This window comes from Phoca vitulina, unplaced genomic scaffold, assembly GCF_004348235.1.
Source record: "Phoca vitulina isolate PV1807 unplaced genomic scaffold, GSC_HSeal_1.0 scaffold85, whole genome shotgun sequence".
NCBI classification, from domain to species: Eukaryota; Metazoa; Chordata; class Mammalia; order Carnivora; family Phocidae; genus Phoca; species Phoca vitulina.
The window spans coordinates 2,091,383-2,116,748 of record NW_022589788.1 but is presented as its reverse complement, the minus strand read 5'-3'; the positions used below and the strand labels follow the sequence as shown (position 1 = coordinate 2,116,748).

General features: G+C 46.1%; 2 protein-coding genes across 10 annotated transcripts in view; one reads left to right on the top strand and one right to left on the bottom strand.

Moving 5' to 3' along the window:
- MFSD10 (major facilitator superfamily domain containing 10) overlaps window positions 1-25,366 on the top strand; it is a 631,579-nt gene that overhangs the window by 515,482 nt on the left and 90,731 nt on the right. The gene's annotated exons all lie outside the window — the stretch shown is intronic.
- Window positions 1-25,366, bottom strand: part of GRK4 (G protein-coupled receptor kinase 4) — a 94,242-nt gene that overhangs the window by 4,729 nt on the left and 64,147 nt on the right. For 5 of the 9 annotated variants that reach the window (XM_032395599.1, XM_032395600.1, XM_032395603.1 and 2 more), the window contains 4 exons: window positions 14,576-14,613; window positions 5,942-6,031; window positions 4,773-4,981; window positions 918-1,052 (listed from right to left, as the gene is read on the bottom strand). In XM_032395599.1, the coding sequence (XP_032251490.1) occupies window positions 918-1,052; window positions 4,773-4,981; window positions 5,942-6,031; window positions 14,576-14,613 (472 nt within the window). Of the gene's footprint in view, window positions 1-917; window positions 1,053-4,772; window positions 4,982-5,941; window positions 6,032-6,792; window positions 6,830-7,546; window positions 7,612-14,575; window positions 14,614-25,366 lie in introns of all 9 variants that reach the window. The other 4 variants (XM_032395607.1, XM_032395606.1, XM_032395598.1 and 1 more) reach the window with 2 other exon arrangements.

Below are 25,366 nucleotides of genomic sequence, written 5' to 3'. Positions count from 1 at the left end.
CCTCGCAGGCCCTGCCCCAGGCCTCTGAGCACAGCAAGGGGAGTCATCGCTGCTCCCTGAAGACTGCCTTCCCTGCTCCTCTCAGACCCCACGGTCATGTCAAGTCCCTGGGGCGCGCCCCCTGTTCAGGGGTCGGCTGGTCTGCAGGCTGGAGCGAGCACCAGAGCGGGGACACCTGGCTTTGTTGTGCTCCCTGCGGTCCTAATGCCTCCACCTGTGTCTAGAGGTGGTGGGCACCCAGGAAACATGTAATGTGTGAACTAATTCAAAGGAAGGAGGTCCTACTACAACATACTGGAATATGAAAACATAGTAAGTGCGGACTTGTACAACTAAAAATGTTTTCATTGTACGCCTCAGTCCCATCATAGCCTGCAGAATTATCTCCACCCTTCTGGAATGCACGGGTAGCAGACTGTTAAGAAGGGAGCCCAGACTGCTGTTGTTCATTTCTGCTTTCCGCAGCAGGAATCTCCTGCCTGCAGGTGTTCCCACCAAGCACTGACCCAAGCCAGGCCCTGTGCTACATGTGCACACGGCCCCTGAGCAGGCCCCACAGCAGGCTCACAGGAGGCTCAGGTGACCTCCAGGGCTCCCTGTGGGCAGCGTGCTGCCGAGACCTAGGAGACACGGAGAGGGGACGGGCTTCCCAGACTAAAGGCGCTGACACAAGAAGGGGCTGCTGTCACACGGAAGGCCTTGCAGGGCCCGATGAGGGCGTGTGGTGGTGCTGGGGCTCTGAGCAGGAAGGCCTGCGGGGGCCTGTGAGGACAGGGTGGTGAGTGGCGGGGGGCTGGGAGGGGCCCCCCAAGCAGAAGCACAGCCAGGCTGCACCAGCGCTTCCGCATCTGCTGGAAAATCACGGGGTTCCGTGGATCCATTTTCTTGGACACCCTGTTCCTGGGCGACGTACTTACATCAGGACAGAAAGGCGGATCTAACATGTTTGCTTCCAGCCTCTTGAAATTAATGTCCTTGAACACGGGATGAGCCTTCACTTCTGCCACTCCAGCCTTGCTGCCCAGCCGCTGTTTGGGATTCTTGGTGAGTAACTGCAAGAGGCAGAAACAGAGTCAATTTAAGCTCCTAGGATAGAAGAGAGAACTCGGAAAGTCTCCACAATAATAAGCAAAGAATCAGGGGTAGCAAAGAGCGTCTCCATCTAAACAAAGTTACTCAAATTTCAAAGTTTCAACCAAACCTCCTTAATTCAGATTTCATGAGTTTAGAATATACGATGCTTCAAAAAGGAGTGGAAACTAATATAACAGCCTTTGAGCTACCAATAAATAAAGGTCGGCTAAGTAAATCCTTAAGGAAAAAGTTTTAGCCATGTAAAAATTAGGGGGCTCTTTAAAAAGAAATAGGAACGGTCAAGAACTTCACAGATACCATTTGAATGCTAAGTTATGTTTATAATTGGAAACTATTTTAATCTATTCATTAAATAGATCACTAAGGAGCTCAGATGAGGCAAAAATTTGGCAAACCAAGTTCTAGAAATTGTATATTCTTAAAATGGACAGCATCGCTTTCAAAAGTATTCCTTACTCTTATATTCATAATTTTCACCAAATAGGCCTTCATCCACAGGTACCATCAGTCAGAAGGGTTTGGCTGTGCTCAAAGCACAACAGGACAGATCTGGCTCTACAGCGTGGCCAGGCTGCGGCCCGGAAGCTGCTGACCTCGTCGAGGAGGTTTTAGCTGTCTCGTTACGGTGGTGGGGCGCCGCGCCGTGCGAGGAACCGGCCAAGCCTAAGTATGACTCACTATGTGGCCCCTCGCAGAGAAGTCTGCTGGCCTGGCCTCGCCTCACAGCCCGCACCCACCGCTCTTCCGAAGAGAAACCAAACTCCCAGGCCAAGAGCCGAGCACATTCTGCGTCTGGCATGTGTGCACCGGCCCGCACACCCCTGCAGCCCTCGCCGTGTGAACTGTGCATGCAGCACACACCCTCCCTTGCTCACCTCCTCACGGCCCGCACACGCACTACGCCCTCTGTCTAGAAGACCCTTCGCCTGGCTGAGCCGGGCTCCAGCTTCCTACCTTCAGAGCGTGCTCCCTCAGGACACCTGTCCCTCCTGGTGTGACGCCATCACTTGGGGAAGTACTCACGGCCAGTCCCTCCTGCTGGACCCACACCTCCAGAGGCAGGGCCGTGGGAAATCCCGCTCACTGGGGCAGCCCCCACACCTCGCCAGGGCAAGGGCTCGACAAGATTTGCTCAGTGCGGTTATTCTTGGTACGCTTTGCTCATTAAAAACAGATCTGAGAATTCAGTGTGATGCCAAATACAATCCCAGCGTCTCAGGGGCTCCAGGACTCCATCATCAACCCTGCTGCTGACACACACTATCCGATGGCCTTGGACTTGTGCTCAGAACGTCTGGGTTCCAGTTTGCCCACTGACATCCCATTATGGGATGTCACAGAAATCAAACTTAAGGGCACCTGGGCGGCTCAGTCGGTCAAGCCACTGACTCTTGATTTCAGCTCAGGCCGTGATTTCAGGGTCAGGGGCTCCGTGCTCAGCGGGGAGTCTGCTTGGGATTCTCTCTCCCTCTGCCCCTCCCCCAACGCATGCGCTCTGTCGTGCTCTCTCTCTCTCTCTCTAAACTAAATAAAATCGGGCGCCTGGGTGGCTCAGTTGGTTAAGTGACTGCCTTCGGCTCAGGTCATGATCCTGGAGTCCCAGGATCGAGTCCCGCATCAGGCCCCCTGCTCAGTGAGGAGTCTGCTTCTCCCTCTGACCCTCCCCCCTCTCATACTCTCTCTCTCTGTCTCATTCTCTCTCTCAAATAAATAAATAAAATCTTTAAAAATAAATAAATAAAATAAATAAAATCTTTTTTTAAAATCAAACTCTTAATTTTTCAACTGTGAGGCTAAGAAAACCCCTTAGAAGTCCACTCTGAGGGTCAGATAAGATTAATACATCAAAGAGCTTTCAAAACGACAGACAGGTGTCCACATGTCAGGCGCTGCTCTGGCCGCCTGTTTGGGCCAGTGTAAACAGCCGGCTTTTCCTCAGCCCTTCCTTCTCTCTGTCCAACACAAGTACAACACTGACCTCACTCCACGTCTGCTCACTCATTCAGCATGGGTGCAGCGTGCTGGGAGCAGGCGCCGGGCAGAGGAGAGGCGGAGAGGGCAAGGAGCCATGCACAGGCCTGCAGCCCCCCCTCTGCAAGTGCACTGGGCACGGGGCCCGGCCCACCGTCCCTGTCCCCACAGGTGCTGTCCTCTGCAGATGCCCCCTGCCTCCGGAGATGCCCTCTCCTCCAGTCCCCGTCTGCCGGGGTTGAACCAACTCTCCAAGAACCAGATGTCTCCGCTCGCAGGAGCTCCTGAGGATTTGTGCGTCACCAGGCCGGTCACACGCATTCCTGCATCGCCCCTTCCCGGCGAGCCTGTGAGGGCGAGGCTATCACCATGCACACGCCAGAGACAAGAAACCAGAGGCCGGACAGGGAAGCCCGGTGCGGGGCGCTGAGGTGTGGCCCCTGAGCGCTGAGGCCCAACCCTGGTCCTCACTCAGGCACCTGCCTTCCCCAGCACCCTTACCAGAACACAGCATCTCTCCGTCCTGAAAACCCTGGAGCCCTCGTTCCTCTCTTGTTTATGGCACCCATCAAATTCTGCTTTTTCACCATAGTTATTTTTCATGTTTGTTCTAGGCCTGCCATTGAACTGTGAGCTCCTTAGGGGCAGGCTCTACTTCCAGCTTACATCTTTACATTCCTGCAGCCCTTATCAGAGTGTCTGGCGGGTGGCAAGCACCCGGTCAAATAGCAGCTTGGCCAGAACGCTGTGAACCCCGGAGGGCTGGCTAACCACGGCCAGCTCCACGCAGAACGAGCTGGCGGGAGGGAAGGCCAGCCTGTCCCACTGCTTGTGACAGGCCACTAACACGCCTCACTCCACATATGGCAACAACAGGGAAGGGGAAACAGAATCAGTATCTCCAGCCACCGACAGCTCACCTAAGTTACTGCCGTTTTCAGTAACGGGTACGGCGGCTGCTGGTTCCGGCAGGCACCCACTTGGGGACCCACGGCCCGCCTCTCTGTGGCCTCCCCCCCCCCCCCCCCCCCCCCCCCCCCTCGACTCTTCATGACTAGCCAGCCCTGCTTTCCTCTCCGTGCCCTCCCAGACTTTCCAGGCCTGGCAAGAGGGGCCATGGCTCCAACAAGCAGTGCTCACACCTTTGCCTCCAGCCTCCTGACTTTGCCCTGAGCCCCCCTTCCGCATCCTCCCGTAACCCACCGCGATTCCACCCCCCACGGTTCAACCACTGCCCTGCCTGCCCCCAGCCCCACAGTCTCTGTCCTCTTGTCTTCTCCCCTCTGTGACACGCAGCCTCGTGGGCCCCTTAATGCATCCAGGAAGGTGGCAGACACGTGGCGGCCCATCAGGTCGGGGTGTCTATCGTGACACGATCCCTGGCAGCCAGTTAAAGAGGAAAGAAACACAGGCAGACAGAAAAACCTCATTGTTCCTAAGAAACAAGGTTCTCTTTGATCTTTAGTTTCACAGGAAATGAGTGACCTTGGCACCACTCTTCCCTCTCAGGGGCACCTTTTGAGAAATCTAACAAGGCACTGCTCTGCTTTGCTCCCATGGGTTGGAAGCCCAATCACGTCACTTCCCAGGCGAGCCCAGGATGCGTGGCCCTCTCCCTGCTGGAGGCTGTGTGGTGGGGAGACTGCTAGTGGAAACGACCCCAGTGAGCTGGGGTTCCACCCCAACCTCCCCAGAGCCCGACCCACCATCTTGCAGAGAGACTTGGCGTCCTCCGAAAACTTCTCTGAATACTGCTCGGTATCCTTCCTCACTCTTCGGTCCACCTCCTCTCGCTTGACTTTCTCTTTGAATTTTCTGAATGGAGAATGTCCCTCAATCATTTCATATATCAGACAGCCAAGTCCCCACCAATCAGGACTAAATGTATAGTGTTCATTATTGATAACTTCAGGAGCTATATAACAAATACAGGGAAATTTAAGTTAAATTTTGGTTTTTAAATTTTCTGGTAATTAATTCCAAATAACACATTATAAACTTAATGTTTGTTACAACATGAACCCTGGAAATGTGTTAAGGGGCAGAAGACAGACACAGAAAGCCCAAGAGTGTGTGATCCTATTTATATGGAGCGAGCAGAAGAGACAAGTCCATGGAGACAAAGTGGGCGAGCAGCCGCCGGACCGGGGCTGGAGGGGTGCTGATGGGCCCGGGGTCTCTTTCTGGTGGTGGTGGTTGCACAGCTCTGTGCGTGTGCTGAAATCCACTCAAGTGTACACTTGGGAGTGGTGGATTTTATGGTATGTGACTTATATTTCAACAAATGGGTTACTGAAAACAGTCTGTGCTATCCCCAGGGCACAAAATGAGCAGCCACAGAGTGACACACACAGGGAACTGGTCCCTGCCTCCCGAGGAGGGTGCTCCCTCAGACACGCAGAGCCACACCCACGGGCGCCCCAAGGGCACTGACCCCGCAGCAGGTGACGGCAGACATGGCCCTCGGGGTCCCTCATGTCAGAGGCCACGCCAGGGTCAGGCTGGCACTGCCGGGCGGGGAGCTGACCCCAGGCCAGGGCCTCCCAGTCACAGAGGCTTTGCAACAACCAGGGAACCACGAGTTCGCGAGGGCCCGGAGAGGCCAGCGTGCCCAGGATGGTGGCAGCAGCAGAGTGAGGGCCCCGTCCTGCCCTGATTCTACCCTCACCACCTGCAGGACCTCTGCCGGCCTCACCCCCTGGTCTCTGTGAGACAGGAAGGCAGACAGGAGGACTCCTCTGTGGTCCCAACACTGGCCGCGTACAGACTTCCACCACCACCCGTGCTCCCTCCAACTGGCTTAGAACTTCTCTGCGCTGTGAGGACGCGAGCATCCAGAGAAAGCACAGGGATCTGGAAGTAGCCGTTCACATACCCATGTAGCCGACGGTCCCCACTCTTCCTCGGATGGTCCCCCCTTCCGGGATCTCCGTGGCTAAACCCAGGTCTGAGATCCGGATGTGCCCTGTGTGTGTTCAAGCACATTACAAACCACAGGGGGCATGCTGACACATTCATGACAATAAACAGTGGGGAAAAAATCTAAAATTACATCTAATTTCTCCACATTTAGTAAAATACTATGCAGAGCATTCAGGTCCACTAACACAACAGGAAATTAGATTTATAGCTGGTTACTAATCAGGAAGCCCTTTAACCATAGACAACCACTTGTTAAGATAGAAGCATTGTGTTTATTATTTAATTTCCTGTAACTACCAGATCCATAAATAAAACTATAATGACTAGTACATGAACTACACAATAGAAAATAAACACTTTCTGTCAGAATACCGGTAGGCTTACATACAGGAACAACAACAGACAAATAATAAGGCGTTTTTCTCTGAAGAACAAATTGTAACAGCAAAATAATAAATAAAATCAAGGAAACTCACTTAAAAGGCTATGTCATGTGTCCATGCCTTTATATAGAAAGATTTTTTTTTTTTTTTTTTAAGATTTCATTTATTAGAATGAGAGAGAGCACATGAGAGGGGGGAGGGTCAGAGGGAGAAGCAGACTCCCCGCCGAGCAGGGAGCCCGATGCGGGACTCGATCCCGGGACTCCAGGATCATGACCTGAGCCGAAGGCAGTCGCTTAACCAACTGAGCCACCCAGGCGCCCAGAAAGATTTAAATAGTTATGAAAATAACTATTTATAGAAAACTTTCTTTTGAGAGTCTAGAAAGATAAACCAGCCCTGGAGGCAGACGCCCACTCACCTTGTTGGCCATGTGTCTCCAGCTCCTGATATCGTACCTGCATATAGTAGGTGCTCAATAAATATTTATTGAAGAAATGAATGAACCAACCAATAAGTATGTGCTCAACACTGAAAATCCACAACATGCCATTTGAGGCACTGAATTCGCTTTAACACAGCCTGCATGATGCCTTAGACAGGAAAATCGACCTTTCCCTCAGCACACCAGCACTGTGAGTCACGTTACTCCCGGCGGCGGCGTGCCTGCACCGGGGGAGGCAGGAGGCTGGAGCCACGGGAGCGGATTCTGGAGCCGCACGACCTGGGTTCGAGTCCCAGTTCTGCCATTTATCAGTGTGTCTGTTTCCTGCTTTCGTACAGGAAGATTTCCTCCATAAGGCAGCTTTTACGTATTTTATGTTTAAGTGAAGTACTGGCAGGTTGTGAAATTTTAAGTATCCTTTCTTATTTTTCTTTTAAAAAGTGATTTTTCTCCACTGAGAAATGAAGAGCAAAACTACTGACAAACGGGCGAAGACTCAGCTTGAGAACCCATTCTGCCAGCGGGGCCCAGGGAAACAGGTGCATGCATACCCTGCTAGTGTGCACACAGACCAGCACAGTTCCAATGCCAGGAATTCGGCAATGTCTGCGAAACTGCATGTGAACCCATCCTTCAGCCTCACACCCCCCCCCCCAGGGGCCTATCCCAAGGACACACTGGACAAAGCAGGAAATAACTTGTGCATGGGGCCAGGCATTGCAGCACTAACCGAAAGAACGGAGAGCTGGGAACAGCCCGCTGCCAGGCAGATCAAGCCAGGCCATCCCCAGGCAGCTGGATGAAGAAATGAGGAAGATCTCCATTTAGTGTTGTACAACCATCTATGCCACATATTTAAAAAGCAGAGAAAAGGGGCGCCTGGGTGGCTCAGTCGGTTGAGCGGCTGCCTTCGGCTCAGGTCATGATCCCGGAGTCCTGGGATCGAGCCCCACATTGGGCTCCCGGCTCGGCGGGGAGCCTGCTTCTCCCTCTGACCCTCCCCCCTCTCATGCTGTTTCTCTCTCGCTCGCTCTCTAATAAATAAATAAATAAAATCTTTAAAAAATAAAAAATAAAAAGCAGAGAAAAATACTGTAATCATATTAATGTCATTAGGAACTAATATTTTCAGCATTAGGAGAAAAAGGACACAAATGTGAAATGAAGAAGTAAAAGGAGAATTAGAAATATCAATATGATTCCATGATGAATATTTTCTTTTAAAACAACAAGAACAGATGTGTTCTCTCCTAGAAAAGGCCTGGGAAGAATGACCAGCAGGGCAGCGAGGGTACCTGGCACCCATACTGGGCTCTCCGCACAGAGGACCAGGCCCCTTGGAGACAGGGTCGACTCCAGGTCTCAGGGCACATGCAAGGTCATCCTGGAACATCTTCAGTAAGAAATAATAGCAGAAAACAAGGAAATCATTAGAGGCTACTGGACATCCACTGGCCAAAGAAGGGACAAAAAACATCATAAAGAATAATTACTCCAATGGATTAAACCCTATCAAAGTGTTAAAATCCATACGTTCATTAATGATACCAAAACAGAATAAAACGAGAACCTCCCTTGATCATCTTGGAGAACGATAGAGAACTAGCACAATCTCCTGAAAAGTAGAAATAAAAGGAAGCACTCACGTATTTCACCTGCTTTTCCTGAACAAAGAGGTAAACAAAATTCTTTTTTACAGATGGATCTCAACATTTAAGTGCACCAGGAATGACAGAATTAGAATGCCATCACTTTACAGCCCCAGTGAAATGCTGTATCTTAATATTGATCCTGCATCCATTAAATGAAAAGCTGGTGGGAAATGGATAATGGAGAGATCAAGGTGACCAAGGTGTAAAACTCTGAACACCATAAAAGGAGAGATGCTCAGTCCTCACATGCCCCCTGATGTCATGCAACAGGAAGGACACACCAAGTATGCTCACCAAAAATCAAACCTGGACCAATTCCAGCCTCCAGATTTTAGCCACTGGCTTACAGGAAGAATAGGGGAGGCAGGGAACATGTTAAATCCAGCCAAATCCACAACGCGGGAACTTCAATAGGACAAATGTCTGTGTTCTAGCCTGCCAGGCTGCCGTTACCAAAGCGCCACAGCTGGGGGCGGAAAGGACAGATATTTATTTGCCCACAGCCCCGGCGATTGGAAGTCCAAGGTCCAGGGCCAGAGGGCAGGCTCTCTGGCTGGTGCGTAGACAGTGGCTCTCACCCTGTGTATTCACAGCCTCTTCCCTCTGTGCACGTCTGTGTCCTACCTCCTCCTCCTATAAGAACACCAGTCATATGAAATTAGGACTCTCCCTAGTGACCTCATTCAGCTGTAATCACATCTTTAAAGACCTTCATTCCAAACACGGTTGACCCCTGACCACCACGGGTTTGAACTACATGGGTGCACTTATGCATGTGTTTTTTTCAGTACAGACAGCACTGTAAATGCATTTGCTCTTCCTTATGATTTTCTTAACATCTTTTCTCTAGCTTACATTATTGTAAGAATACCATATATAATATATATAACATACAGAATATGTGTTAATTGACAGTTTATGTCATCAGTAAGGCTCTGGTCAACCGTAGGCTATTAGTAGTTACGTTTTGAGGGAGTTGAAAAGTTATATGTGGGGGCACCCGGGTGACTCAGTCAGTTAAGCATCCAACTCTTGATTTCAGCTCAGGTCATGATCTCAGGGTTGTGAGATCGAGCCCCGTATCAGGCTCCACGCTCAGTGCAGAGTCTGCTTAAGACTCTCTCTCTCTCTCTCTCTCTCCACCTCCCCCCTCTCAAGCTTGCACTCTCTCTCTCTCTTAAAAAAAAAGAAAAGAAAAATTATATGTGGATTTTTGACGGTGTAGGAAGTGGTGCCCCTAATCCCTACATGTTCGAAGGTCAGCTATACATTCACATTCTGAGGTGCTGGCGGTTAGGGCTTCATGACATGAATTTTAGAGAGACACTATTTGACCCATAACACTGGTTTCACAAACGAATAAATGACATAAAGAAGCAGGGAGGAGGAACCTATGAAATTTAAAAAACTCAACAAGATATTGACCAAATGTAATATGAACTTCATGCTATATTCAATACACAACTATAAAAACATTTATGAAATAATTAAGGAAGATTTAAAGCTGATGGGAGGGGCAGAGGGAGAGGGAGAGAGAGAATCTCAAGCAGGCTCCACACTCGGCACAGAGCCCGACGCGGGGCTCGATCTCACGACCTTCAGATCATGACCTGAGCCAAAATCAAGAGTCGGATGCTTAACCAACTGAGCCACACAGGTGCCCCAAGGAACTGTTAAATACTTTTGGATGTAATAATAGTATTGGGTTTATGTTAAAAAAAAATTAGTATCCTTATCTTTGATATATATTTTACAGATAGAAGAATATGATGTATAGGATTTCCTTTAAAATCATTGTCAATAATAAAATGCTACTAGTTTTTACGAAGATTCACTGTTTATTCTGCTTTTTAGGAATATACTTATTTCATAAAACTTAAGTCTCTCCTATAAAAAATAATAGGCATGATAGAGCTTCCTTTTTCTTTTTATCTCAACTACCAGTTAAATTTCACAAACCAAGTCCCTCTTGATTTGTAAGTTTTCAAAAAATAGGGCTGACGTATTTAGGATGGACAAACAGTAAATGCACCTAACAACCTAGAACAGATGATAATCAGCTTTTTTTTTTTAAAGATTTTATTTATTTATTTGAGAGAGAGAGCAAGCACAGAGGGAGAATGAGGGGGAGAAGCAGACTACCTGCTGAGCAGAGAGCCGGACACAGGGCTCGATCCCAGGATACTGAGATCATGATCTGAGCTGAAGGCAGACACTTAAACAACTGAGCCACCCAGGTACCCCAATCAGCCTTTTTTTAAACTTTATCTTAACTCCAGTATAGTTAACATAGTGTTGTATTAGTTTCGAATGTACAATAGAGTGATTCAACACTTCCATATATTACTCAGTGCCCATCATGGTAAGTGTCCTCTTCATCCCCTTCACCTGTTTCACCCATCCCCCCACCACCTCCCTCTGGTGACCATCAGTCTGTTCTCTAGAGTTAAGAGTCTGTCTTTTGGTTTCTCTCTCTCTCTCTTTTTTTTCCTTTGTTCATTTGTTTTGTTTCTTAAATTCCATGTATGAGTGAAATCATATGGTATTGGCTTTCTCTGACTAACTTATTTCATTTAGCATTATAATCTCTAAATCCATCCACATCGTTGCAAATGGCAAGATTTCATTCTTTTTATGGCTGAATAATATTCCATTGTATATATATATCACCTCTTCTTTATCCATTCATCAGTCGATGGACCCTTAGGCTGCTTCCATAGTTTGGCTATTGTAAATAATGCTGCAATAAACATAGGAGTGCATGTATCCCTTTGAATTAGTGTTCTCATATTCTTTGGGTGAATACCCAGTAGTGTGATTATTGGATCGTATGGTATTTCTATTTTTAATTTTTTGAGGAACCTCCATACTGTCTTCCACAGTGGCCACACCAGTTTGCATTCCCACCAATAGTGCATGAGGGTTCCTTTCTCTCCACATCTTCACCAACACTTGTTCTTTCTTGTGTTGTTGGTTTTAGCCACCTGACAGGTGTGAGGTGGTATCTCACTGTGGTTTTGATTTGCATTTCCCTGATGATGAGGGACACTGAGCATCTTTTCATGTGTGTGTTGGCCATCTGTGTGTCTTCTTTGCAGAAATGTCTGTTCATGTCTTCTGCCTATTTCTAATCGGATTATTTGTCTCTTGGGGGTTGAGTTTTAGAAGTTCTTTATATATGTTGGATACTAACTCTTTATTGGATGTATCATTTGCAAATATCTCCTCCTATTCAGTAGCTTGTCTTTTTGTTTTGTCGATTGTTTCCTTTGCTATGCAAAGATTTTATTTTGATGTAATCCCAAGACTTAATTTTTGCTTTTGTTTCCCTTGCCTCAGGAGGCATATCTAAAAAAAAAAAAACATTGTTATGGGTGATGTCAGAGAAATTACTGCCTGTGTTCTCTTCTAGTACTTTTATGGTTTCAGGTATAACATTTAGGTCCTTAATCCATTTTGAGTTTATTTTTGTGTATGGTGTAAGAAAGTGGTCCAGTTTTCCCAACACCATTTGTCGAAGAGACCATCTTGTTCCCATTGCATATTCTTGCCTCCTTTGTTGAAGATTAATTGTTGAAGATTAGTTAAATAAACCCACATATAATTGTGGGTTTATTTCTGGGTTTTCTATTCTATTCTATTGATCTGTGTGTCTATTTTTGTGCCAGTACCATACTGTTTTGATCACTACAGATTTATAATATATCTTGAAATCTGGAATTGTGATACCTCCAGCTTTGTTTTTCCTTTTCAAGATTGCTTTGGCTATTTGGGGTCTTTGTGGTTCCATATCAATTTTAAGATTATTTCTTCTAGTTCTGTGAAAAATGCTGTTGATATTTTGATAGGGAATGCATTAAATCTGTAGATTGCTTGCTGTAGTTTAGACATTTTAACAATATCTGTTCTTCCAATCCATGAGCATGGAATATCGTTCCATCTGTTTACATCATCTTCAATTTCTTTCGTCAGTGTTTTAAAATTTTCAGAGTACAGGCCTTTCACTTCCCTGGTTGAGCTTATTCTTAGGTATTTTATTATTTTTAGCATAATTACAAATGGGATTGTTTTCTTAATTTTTCTTTCTGCTGCTTCATTATTGGTGTATAGAAATGCAATGGATTTCTATACATTGATTTTGTATACTACAACCTTACTGAATTCATTTATCAGTTCTGTAGTTTTTTTCATGGAGTCCTTAGGGTTTTCTGTATACAGTATCATGTCATCTGCAAATACTGGAAGTTTTACTTCTTCTTTACCAGTTTGAATGCCTTTTAGTCCTTTTTCTTGTCTGATTGCTGTGGCTAGGACTTCTAGTACTATGTTGAATAAAAGTGGTGAGAGTGGACATCCCTATCTTGTTCCTGACAGGGGAAAAGCTCTCGGTTTTTCCCCATTGAGGATGATATTAGCCATGGGTTTTTCATGTATGGCCTTTATTACATTACGGTATGTTCCCTCTCAACCTACTTTGTTGAGGGTTTTTATCATGAATGGATGTTGTACTTTGTCAAATGCTTTTTCTGCATCTACTGAAATTATCATGTGGTTTTATCCTTTCTCTTATTGATGTGATATATTACGTTGATTGATTTGTGAATACTGAACCACCCTTGCATCCCGGGAATAAATCACACTTGACTGTGGTGAATGAATTTTTTAATGTATTCTTAGATTCACTTTGCTAGTATTTTGTTGAGGATTTTTGTATCTATGTTCATCAGAGATATCTGTCTGTAGTTCTCTTGATAATCATCTTTTTAAACCTAATTTCACCACAAATGTCAGGTTATGCTTTACAGACAAAAACAGAAACCTCAACAAGCTGTCTAGATGGGAAATGAAAGAGTTACTCTTATGTTCTATGGTTTCTGGTGGAAATTAGTTCTTGGGAATTTTAAGTGGGTGATACTAAAAAACCTAAAACCAATTGCATTTATAAGTCATAAAGTATAGCTAGGATTACACTTTTAAAATTAAAAGAGTAGGAAAACAAAAAGAAAAGACTAAAAGTCTCCTGAAATCAAGAAAAGCAAAACAAAGTTCTGTCATTCCTTTCCATTCTTAACAAGAACGTGACCAGGTCCAAGTATCTAAAGAACAAGAAACAGTAGGCCCCACAAAAATGACACTGGGCACGTGCTTTGGGACAGGGTGGCAAAGGTCGTGGTGGCCATGCTGCCACTGTCAGCAACTGCACCAAGTTCTACTTTCAGGGCATCCATGAGCCACAGCAGCGCCTGGATCGGATGCGCTGAGACCGTGTGTGGAGAACCAACCAGAAGTGAGCCTCAAGGGGCACAAGTGTTTTCTCAGAAGCATTTGCAAACCCTGGTCAAACCAGAGGCTGTTCACTGGGAGTGGGGGCGCACACAGCCGCTCTCCAGCTGCTCCCAGCTGGGACTCTTGCCGAAGCTGGGAGCAGCTGGGAGCCGAGCCAAGACTTTCGGGCCCCCGGAGAGTCTGCAGGGACAGACGCAGCAGGACTCTGGTGCTCCCAGCACTGCAGAGACATAGAGACCCAGGGCCCTCAAAAACAGAGCCAGCTTCATCTTCAAAATATCAGAAAACAGAAGCTAGCAATCTATGTAAAGAATAACTCATATGCCCACATCGGATTTATTTCAGAAATCAAAGGTTAGCTTAACATTTGAAAATTAACTATATTAACAGAAAAAAGGAGCATCATATAGTCATCTTGATAGAAAAAGCACTGACAAAATTCAACAACCATTTGTTATTTTTTAAAAAAGGAAAATTCTTAGGCGCTCCTGGGTGGAAATACACCTCTAAGGGAAAAATCAAGATATGGACCAACAGCAAGAAATATGAGAGAGAAAAATGTTCTTATTGTGGATTTATTTTAATATGCTTCTAAAACTCTAATTGTTAACTGAAAATTATGACCAACTCTGCTTCTTGCCTAAATAAAGGGGAATAACCATGTTATTTCTATTATATTTTCCAAAGAACACGTACCAAAGAGTTTTCCTTCTTGTTGTTGTTTGTTCTGCAACAATGGGCTAAGTCCACACCAACATTCTGTAACCAAGTCCCTCTTAACAAAGTGTTATGCTTTAGATGTGAAAAGCTCACTCACTTACCACGGTCATCGAGGAGAATATTCTCAGGCTTTAAGTCTCTACAAAGGAAGAGACAACAAAAAAAGCTCCATTATTCAGAAGGTGACACTGGTTCATCAGCATCCAGCAGAAATAACCACAGATGTCTCTACTGTGAGCAGCACCAAGGACGGGGGATAACAAAACTGTCCTTTGTGGGTCAAGTCATGAGTCCTTCACGCCGTCGCTGGGAAGGACGAGGACGCCACAAAGGATTCATCTCAACCAACACCGTGCACGTGACAGCAGTGTGCTCTGTCCAGGTCCGCAGATCTGAGACAGTCAGTGATGGAAGGCACAGCCCGTAGTAAGGAATTAGTCCTTAATGAACTTGGCTCAATTTCTCTCATCACTGATATATGTTTTAAAATGTCAACAACTGAAAATTTCCCATACCAGAAAAACTCAGCTTTGGGGGTCAGACAGGCACGGATTCAAATCCTAGCTCTGCCACTCTTCCGCTGCGTGACCTGAACTGCTCTAGGCCTCAGTTTCCTGCCCTGTACCGTGGTGTGATACACACACACCCACTGCCCCGGTGAGGCAGGGCTGGGGGAGCTCAGGCCTTGCAGGAGGAAGCGTGTAATCAACAGCCGCAACTGGGGGAGGGACACCACAGGCTTTGAATAAATACAGATCACTAAAGAATAAAATATCTTAAATGTAATATTCCAAACTGCTTGTTTCTTCCTTTTGAAAGAAAAAATTTACTTTTCAGAGGATTTATATTTAACTCTGGTTTCAAATGTGGCCCTGTCACAACATCCCGTGTCCCCTGAGCATCACCCCTCCATCTGTGGCCAGATTACTAGAACCTCCACAGGAGAGCAACAGCGGATGGAAGGTGGTTGAACTCGGGAAAGCTCCGTAAAGAGACAGAACCAGGAGCTAGCTGAAGTGAGCCCTCCCAGCACCCCCAGAGGCCGCAGTTAGTGTGAAACCTGCTCAGGCCCAAACCCACACCCTCAGGAAAAGATGAGAAGTGAGCCTGTTAACAGCTCACAGACAGGAGAACACACCCTGAGTGGCTGCACAGGAACATTCCTGTGGTGCCGGCCATGCCCCCACGGTCACGGTCCCCTTGGGGAGAGGAACCAGCGGCAAAGGGGCAGGTGGCTTCCACATTTGCATCTTCCAGCCACGTGCACATGCTCCTGCACTATCTGGGTGGGATGATGAGCATTTCTGTTTTTCCCTTTATTCTTTTCTGTATTAAAAAAAAATCCTTATAAATGCTATTGAAAACAAAGTAGCCTTCCTTACATGGAACCTCCACAGCCTCCTCGTTTACGTAGGCTTACGCTCAACAGCAACACAACACCTACCCCCCAAATTACTTAAATGTCTCCCGGGACGTCCTAAACCTCACTGCTCCAAGTGTGGGCTGCAGAGCTGGTCAGAAAGCCGGCTGTGGGCCAGTCGTCCACTCAGCTGTCACCACGCACTGCGGGTCAGCCGGCTCGGAAAGGAAGCGTGCTGTAACGGCGGCGGCAGGAGTAATGTCAGTAATGCACCCAGTGCCCGCCACGCACGCCACGACTGTGCTCTCACATGGCGCAGGCCCCGTCTCCTATCCGGGCCCCAAAAGCTCTGGGAAGCAGCTGTAGACAGAGTGCTGGTCTTGAGGACTAGCACAGTTCAGTGGGTCACACAGAAGCCAAATGACAAGCTAGAACAAGGTGCAAAGGACCCTTGCTCGCCCTGCCCTGCCCCACACGCTGGACACTGGACATGTTCGAGTATCAAGCACCACCACGTTAGGCCACACTGTGTTGTTGTTTCTTGCACCTTCCTTCAAGAACAATTTGTCCAGGCTTTTGATCAACCTAAAGGCTCTCTTCACAGGTCTCCAAGCTTGGGTGCGGGCCTTCTGTGGAGGACGCTGGACAATGCCTCATCACTGGTCAGCCACTCAGCCTCCAGGATGTGGCTTCCTCAACTGTCAAGTGAAGGGGTTTCTTTTGGTGATCTTTTCGGTTCCTTTTGGATTGCAAAGTAATGATCCAATCACGGTCTTAAGCCAGGAACACAAACGAAGGTCAGCATGGACAGGAGGGTTCAACCAATGCTGAGATTAAAATAAGTGCGACTGTCTTCTCGCATCTGCACAGGCTCCCACCCCGCAGCCTACTGACTGGAGTACAGCTTACATATCATTTGTTGTGCTCTCAAGCCATTTAAAAGTGATCTTGTACCTCCATGCTCTGGGCCACCAGAAACTCATTTTGCTGGTTGCCTGTCCATCCTCTCCTTGTTAAAAAAAAAAAAGCACTTGCCATTTGGATCCCATTTCCCAGCCTGTCACTGAGGCATGAATGACCATGAGAAGTTGATTTCTGGACCCTGAGGCTTGAACCTCTGCCTGGTCTGCGGTTCACCCGCATGACCCTCCTCTCGTCCCAGCTCATGCTGCATCGCAGTACCCTGCTTTCTCCTGGTGACTCTCTGTCTCCCACTATCCCCCCACTCCCCGCTGGGTCCTGCCAGTTAGCCAGCCTCTCCTGGGGAGTGAGGGCATGCCTGAACAGCCTGCTGGGCACACTTTGGGAGTCAGATGAAGAGAACAGCAGGGGTTGGCCCGGCCACAGGTGAGGGTTTCCTAAGCCCTGGCATAACTGGAACTTCAGTAGGGTCTAAATATACCATGGTCTTGGGAAACAGCTCCAACCCAATCAGAAGGCATCAGGAGCAATGTTCTTGATCAGGGAAGGGGCAGAGTAAGGGAACCAAAGCAAAAAGAACTTTGGCTCACTCCCTAAGTGTTCCCTTAAACATTCTTCAAGAGAGTATGACTCACTAGCCTTGGGGCAAGAATCTAAGGTCTGTCCCCATTGCCTGCCATCCCACCATGCACCCCACCTCAGAAAAGCTGACCTCAGAAAAGCTGATCTGCCTAAGAGAGTCTCCAGGGAACGGGTCTGTTAGTTACTATTGTTTTTAGAGACAGATAATATGAGGCAGAAATTTCCAATCTGGAAGAATGTGGGTCATAGACAGATGAACAGTTCTTTTAAACGTTAAGATCTGCCATTCTTACTTTACATTAACTTCCATGTTTCAAAAATGATGGAAACGAGATTATCCTTTGAGCACTTACTGTAAATGGTAAGCATATCTCCATTTCTGTGTTCGTTTGCACGCTACCCTTCTAGCCTCTAGGTTAAAGGTTTCCTGAGAACAAGGACTTCAAAATCCAATTTGTTCCCCAGAGTGTGTGTCTAGCACGCAACCAAGAAGTGTGTATACATCTGGGACTCAATATATATTCCTGGAATGACTGAAAGAGCCTTCTTGCTACTGAAAAATCTAATGTGATAGCAACAATCTGTACTGTCCAATGTCCTGTATGAGCCAATTCACTCCTGAAACAGTCTAGGTCCCAAGTGTCTCCTTCCCACCACTATTCTACACCCCAACTGCCTTCTCCTGACAGCGGATAATATCATCTACTTTTCATTCCACAGCTCATTCACTAGGAAAAGAGATCCAAAGCACAGCTAAACACCCATTTCCCTTAATAATTTCCAGCTATAGCATTCCAGACAGGTGGAAATGTCATCCTGTTCAATCCGGGAAGAGCTCTTGAGAAATAAAACAGTAAAACTGCCAGGTCAAGATTCAGGTTTTCCTCCTGTTCCGGAAAAGAGTGAGACACAAAGCACAGAACCCGAGACCTGGATCAGGAGCCGTCGCCCACGAGGAAGGGGACAAGAGGCGACCTCTCCTAACCGTCGCCCACGAGGAAGGGGACAAGAGGCGACCTCTCCTAACCGTCGCCCACGAGGAAGGGGACAAGAGGCGACCTCTCCTAACTCCACGTGGACACGACCCCTCAGAAGGCCGCGGGGAAGACACAGCGCGAGCCAGAGCGCCCCGCAGGTACACGCTGCTCCTACAGCTCGTGACCGCGCCCAGCAGCACCGTGTTACTCATCACAGAGGCGGCTTTCCTCACATACAGAGACACGTGGAAACAAAGTAACGGGCACGCGCCACAAGGTTAACTGGTTCATCATTAATAAAATAAAACTCTAGAAATCATCTTGATTGAACAGCTACTTTCCCTGTTGTGAAAATTAATAAAAGGAAACTTCATTTAGAACGGAGTCTGGAGGCAGGCGGGGGGGCTCCGGCCCGACCACCCCCGGTCAACCGCACACCCAACAGGAAGAGAGGCACCCGCTCCCGGATGCTGCCATAGCCACCACTCTACCGTCCCAGCAGGAACAAGGAAGGTTTCCTCCTCCCCCGGCAACAGCCCAGCCAATGAGAGACTGCCACAGCCCAGCCAATGAGAGACAATTACAGCCCAGCCAATGAGACACTGCCACAGCCCAGCCAATGAGAGACTGCCACAGCCCAGCCAATGAGAGACAATTACAGCCCGGCCAATGAGAGACATTCACAGCCCGGCCAATGAGAGACTGCCACAGCCCGGCCAATGAGAGACTGCCACAGCCCGGCCAATGAGAGACTGCCACAGCCCGGCCAATGAGAGACAGTCACAGCCCGGCCAATGAGAGACATTCACAGCCCGGCCAATGAGAGACAGTCACAGCCCAGCCGCTGAGAGTCCACTGCACTTCCAGCTCTCAGTTTACCCCAGTGGACTTTCTAACAGCCCACCCACCCCCCTTCCTCTATAAAAGAGCCTCCCCTCCTTGGTTCTGCAGACTCACCTGTGGTTTTGCTTTTATTTGGCTGGCCCAGATTACAATTCTCTGCTAGTCCTGAGCAAACCTATTCCTGCTGGGGAAATAAGGGCAGTTTTATTTTAAGTTTAACAGCTGTGAGCATTTGACAAGTGCTGTCCAAGCACGTGTGCGCATCAGCTCAGTAGATGCAGGACCTCAGTGGTCTCGGGAACACAGTTTGCAGAAAACCGGGGCCGTAACTCATTACCCTGAACACATCCTCTCCTGAAGCAACAGCTGCATCCTTCCTCCCCTAACAGAGCCAGAGGCAGGGAGCTTCTGTTGTAAATAACGTTACATCCGCAGAAAACGAACGCTCTTCCCAGAAGACGGCCTCACCACTTCGAAGCACACATACCCAGCTCACGGCATCATGCCCCTCGTTCACAACAAAGAGCTGTTTCTTGATCCTGCTGGCTCACTCCTGACTCGCAGGAGTGTAGTGCAGAGTGTCCAGGTCCACTCGGAGCTGAAAGACGTCAGATAACGCCCAGCCTGAACAGTGAGGAGCATGGAGCGCCCTTTCGGGACAAGTGCGTTATCTTTCAGCATTTAATAAAATCACAATCAGCCTGGATTCCACAATCACTGTAGTGTGAGACCTGACGGTTTTCCTTTTTTTGTAATGCCAGTGTTTGACTCAAGCTCCGGTGGCCGAGGTAGCCACTTCAAAGACATCTTTCTCGATAAACACATTGCTAGCCCCCCACCCCCCACCCCAGGCTCCTGTGTTTCAGAGATCTTGGTTTATTTAAATAACTGACCATTTGGGTAGCTTGTTTTTTCTCTTCCAGTGCTTTAAATTCCCATTCTTATGTTTTAAGTTCACCAGTAAAGAGTGAGACTGTGAGACTCTAGGTCCCCACCCTCTGCCCCAATAACTGCAGAGCCCCAGGCCCACATGCTCATGTGTCCCCTCTCCCACCCTGCACCCCCAGACCTCTCTGTGTGGTCCTGGGTACTACATGTGATTGCCAGGACTTATAAGTAATAACCTATTTCTCTTTCAAAGTTTCTTGATGGCTATTGCTGAGGGGCATCTTGCAGTGATAATAAGAACCACAAGGGCTGGTCCAGCCACAACACTGGTCGTTGACGGGCTGAGCCCGTCATTGGTAAAAGAGTACACAGTAAAGTTGCCACTGCAGAGAAATGTCTGGAGAAGATTCTGGATCACAAAAAAAGACAAAGCAAAACTGATTTAATGATTAAGTATCAAAATTCACCTCTCAATCTGAGAACTGGCCTTGTAACCTAAAGAATCTACACAAAAGGAAAATATAAAACAAAATCAAACCTAAGTGAGAGAAAGATAACTGAAGACCTTATTATCCACTAAATATCTGAACTTAGTATCAGCTAAAAATTACAACCTCCACATTCTTAAATATAAAAGAATTACAATATTAGGCCTGACCCTCTAGTATGCAAACTGGAGATTTTGACTCTGACAGTGACATGGAGGACACTTGATGGGAGGGAAGGGACAGATCTGACCTCAGTGACATCATTCTCAAATTGTCTTTTCTCTGTATTCATTGTATATAAATGTAAACAGCATTCATCAGGCTGGTTTTTAATTACTGATTTTTCTAGTCTGCTTCAGAAGTCTCAGGAGGGTGCACTGATTCAAGCTTTTGTACGTCTATCCAAAATTTCCCTCTCATGAAGTACCAACAGAAGCAGCAGGATTCTAGTTGGGAAAGAAAAATAAACATGAGTCTACTGTCTTTATTCACAGGTGACATTATTCTATATGTAGAAAATTTTAAGGAATTCACAACAAAACTTCTAAAGCTAATAAAAGAGCTGAGCAAGGACACAAGATCAATGTACAGAAATCAAATGTATTTCTACACACTAGCAAGGAATAGTCCAAAAATGAAATTAAGAAAACAACTGTAGGGGTGCCTGGGTGGCTCAATCAGTTAAGCATCTGACTCTTGATTTCGGCTCAGATCATGATCTCAGGGTCGTGGGATTGAGCCCTGCGTCAGGCTCCACACTGAGTGTAAAGCTTGTTTAAGATTCTCTCTCTCCTCCCTCTGTCCCAAACCATTCATGCTCTCTTTATGGAAAAAAAAAAAAAAAAAAAGGAAACAACTGTGTTTGAAATGGCATCAAAAACAATAAATTTAAGAATAAACTTAACAGCAAAAAAAAAAAAGGTACAAGATGTATATACTGAAAAGTACAAAATATTCCTGAGAAATTAAACATCTAAATAACTGGAAAGACATCCTGTGTTCATAGGTCAGAAGATTTAGTATTGTTCAGATGTCCATTATCCCCAAACTGGACTACGGATTCAATGTAATCCTTAGCAGCAATTTTTGTCCCAGAAACTGACAAGCTGATCCTAACATTTATATGGAAATGCAAAGGACCCAGAATAACCGAAACAATCTCAAAAAAGAACAAAGTGAGAAGCCTCATACTTCCCAATTTCAAAACTTACCACAAAGTTACAGTAATCAAGACAGTATGGTACTGCCAGAAGGACAGACATACAGACCAATGGAATAGAATTGAGGGTCCAGAAGTAAACCCACCCTCTTACAGTCTATCAGTTTTAGACAAAAGTGCCAAGGCAGTTCAATGGGGAAATGACAGTATTTTCAACAAATGGTGCTGGGATGCAGACTCTTCACCTATCCACCCTGTCCTAAAAACTTAACTCAACATGGGTGATAAACTTAAAGGTAAAACTTAAAACCATAAAATCCTTAGAGAAAACAAAATCCTCATGTTCCTGGTTAGACAACAATTTCTTAGAGAAACACCAAAAGTGAATCAACAACAACAAAACCCTGATAAATTGGACTTCACTAAAATTAAAAACTTTTGCAATTCAAAAGCGCCATTAAGAACATGAAAAGATAAGCCACAGACTGGAAGAAAGTATTTGCGAATTTTACATCTAGTAAAGGATATGTATCCAGAATATATAAAGAATGTTTGCCATTTAATACTGATAAGGTAAATAACCCAAATTGAAAGTGGGCACAATATTTGAATAGACATTTAAGCGAAGAATATGTAAGGATGGCCAATAAGCATATGAAAAGATGCTCAGTATCATCAGTCATCAGGGAAGCACAAATCAAAACCACCAAGAGAAAAAACAAAACAAAACAAAAAACACAAAAACCCACCATGAGATGTCACTTCACAGCTACTGAGGTGGGCTAGCATTAAACAGGGAGATACTAACAAGTGTTGGAGACAATGTGAGGGGTTGGAGCCCTGGAAGGAATGTAAAATGGTGCAGCCACTTTGGAAGAGAGCTTGAAACTGTCTTAAAAAGGTAAACGTAAATTTTCCATGCTCTCGAGAAATTCCACTTGTCAGTATCTACCCAAGAGAACTGAAAACATATGTCCAAACAAAACTTCATACAAATGTTCATAGCAGCATTATCCATAAAAACCCAAAAGTGGAACCAATCTGAAACACCCATCAACTGACAAAAGGACAATGGAATATTATTCTGCCATAAAAAAGAACCAGGTACTGATAAATGCTAAAACATGGATGAACCTCAAAAACATTATGCTAGTGGACAGAAGCCAGATGCAAAAGGCCACATGATGATTCTATTTGTATATAATGTGCAGAAAGGTCGATCTACAGAGACAGAGAAATGATGCCCTCCTTCCCCAGTGTGAGCTCTTCTTTAAAGGTGAGTGTGCTCAAGACAACATGGCTATGGTTAGGAGGGAGCATGGAGGCTGACCCTTCTGGAACCTGACAGGCGAGGGCACTGAGAAACAGCCAACATGGGCATCTCCAGCCCCTCACCCATTTGTTATCTGTTTTAGATGTTTTTCTATTGTTTCTGTAATTGCTAGAAAATGCAATGAAATTGAAAATTTTTCCTTAAAATTGTGAAAGGGTTCCCCCACACCAGTTAATGAACACACCCACCACCTCACATTTTTGTGTGAGAACATTTAAGTCTTAGTCCCTTAGCAAATTTCAATTATACAATATAGTGCTATCAACTCCATTTTTATGTTTTATATTATATCCACAGGTTATTCATCTTACAGCTGAAAGTTCGTGCCGTTTTGCCAACCTCTTCCTACTCCCTGCACCCCCCCGCCTCTACTGACCACTTTTCTACTCTGTTTCCACAAGTTTGACCTTTTTTTTTTTTTTTAAGACTCCACATATCAGTGATACCATGCAATATTTGTCTATGTCTGGCTTGTCTTACTTAGCATGATGCTCTCGAGGTCCATTGTGTCGTCACAAATAGCAGGATTTCCTTCATTCTCATGGCCAAATAATAATTCCATTGTGGATGTACATACCACACTTTCTTCATCCATGCACCCACCAGCGGACACTTAGGTTGTTTCTATATGTTGGCTATTCTGAATAATGCTGCAGTGAACATGGAAATGCAGACATCTCTTTGACCTACTATGGACATATCCTTTAGAATACACCTCGAAGTAAGACTGCTAGATTATATGGCAGTTTTATTTTTAATTTTTTGAGGAAACTTACTTACTGTTTTCCATAGTGGCAAAATTGAAAACATTTTAAAAAGCTAATTCTTTAAAATTTTCATTGCCTTTTGCCATATTCACCTGCATACAGACTACACATTATTATGTAAAATAATTCTCATAATTTAAAAGACACTACACTACCCAAACAATGGAAAGGAGAATACGCCCTCCCCAGAGTGGCTGAAGAACAGGGAGAAGGTTGTTCTCCATATCCAGCTGCTGCTAGGCCAGGACTTCCCTGAGGCTTCAGGCCGGTCTTGGGAATAACTTTTACATGAAAAGAAAGTGTAGCTGGCCCTTGAACAACATGGGTTTGAACGGCTTGGGTCCTCTTTCACGTGGGTTTTCTTACAGGCCCAGTGCTGGGATGTATGTTCTCTTCCTTATGATTTTCTTACTAACATTGCCTTTTCACTAGCTTGCTTTACTGTAAGAGTATAATGCAGAATCCATAGAACATACAAAATATGTGTTAATCGACTATGTCATCAGTGAGGCTTCCAGTCAACAGCAGACTATTGGTAGGTAAGTTTGGGAGGAGTCAAAAGTTACATGTGGATTTTTGACTGGTCGATGCCCCAACCTCTGTGCTGTTCAAGGATCAACCACACTGCCCAGAGACTCAAGTGCTATTTAATAAGGAATTGGTCGTTCCCGCATGTTAACATTCAGATGGTGCTAGGGCACTCATGGGATCTGTCCCTAGCTAAAAGCATTTTAGTTCATTGGTTTTACAAAAGCTATGTTCCTCAGTTAATTTTTAAAGAACATTCAAAACCCCAAAGGCAACAGTCCCCTCCAGACTTCTGTATAACGAGCAGGCAATATGTCATGAAAAGGTGTTGGGAGGGAGAGTACTCAGCTGGACTGAAAATGCATGCACACACAAATGTCTATGGATTGTTCCGTTTGAACCAAATGGCTGACTTCTTAGATAAAGATATGGTTGCATACTGAAAACTATGATCTATCTCTTCAGACTCTCTTTGTATGTATATTTCATTTCTTTCGCTTGCTTTTTCTCATTCAACAATTTAGACAAACCACGTTACAAACAGCCGTATCTGAAGGTCTGACACAAGACTACACCCCCAAACCGCGCACCCAGGCCACTCACATGGACGCCGCCTCCCTGCCTGTGCCCGCTGAGCCCAGCACTGCTTCTGTGCTTTGTCGTGATGCTCTTTCAGGCAGTTTATCGGAACAAACAGCAGAGGACAACAGACCAAAAAAAGATGAAATGCTCCAGGAAAATCATACCTGGAATAAAAGGGTCTCGAGGATGCTATGGCATTTTAGCAACTTCTTAACCTTTTCTCCAAATAAATAAGAGATGCTAAGGGCACAGCCGAGGGCCTGGTGGGCAACAGAAAGCCAACAGGTTTGCTTCTTCTGTCCTCCTTTCTTTATGACCACTCTGGTTTATGTGGACTCCTCTGCCCACTTTCTCCAGAACGCAAACATGGCGCACGTCTCCCACGGAAGAACAATCCCGTCACCCTCTACTTCGATCTTAGCCATCTATCCGAGCTGCCATGTGAGTCCCAGCTCCTCCTGAAA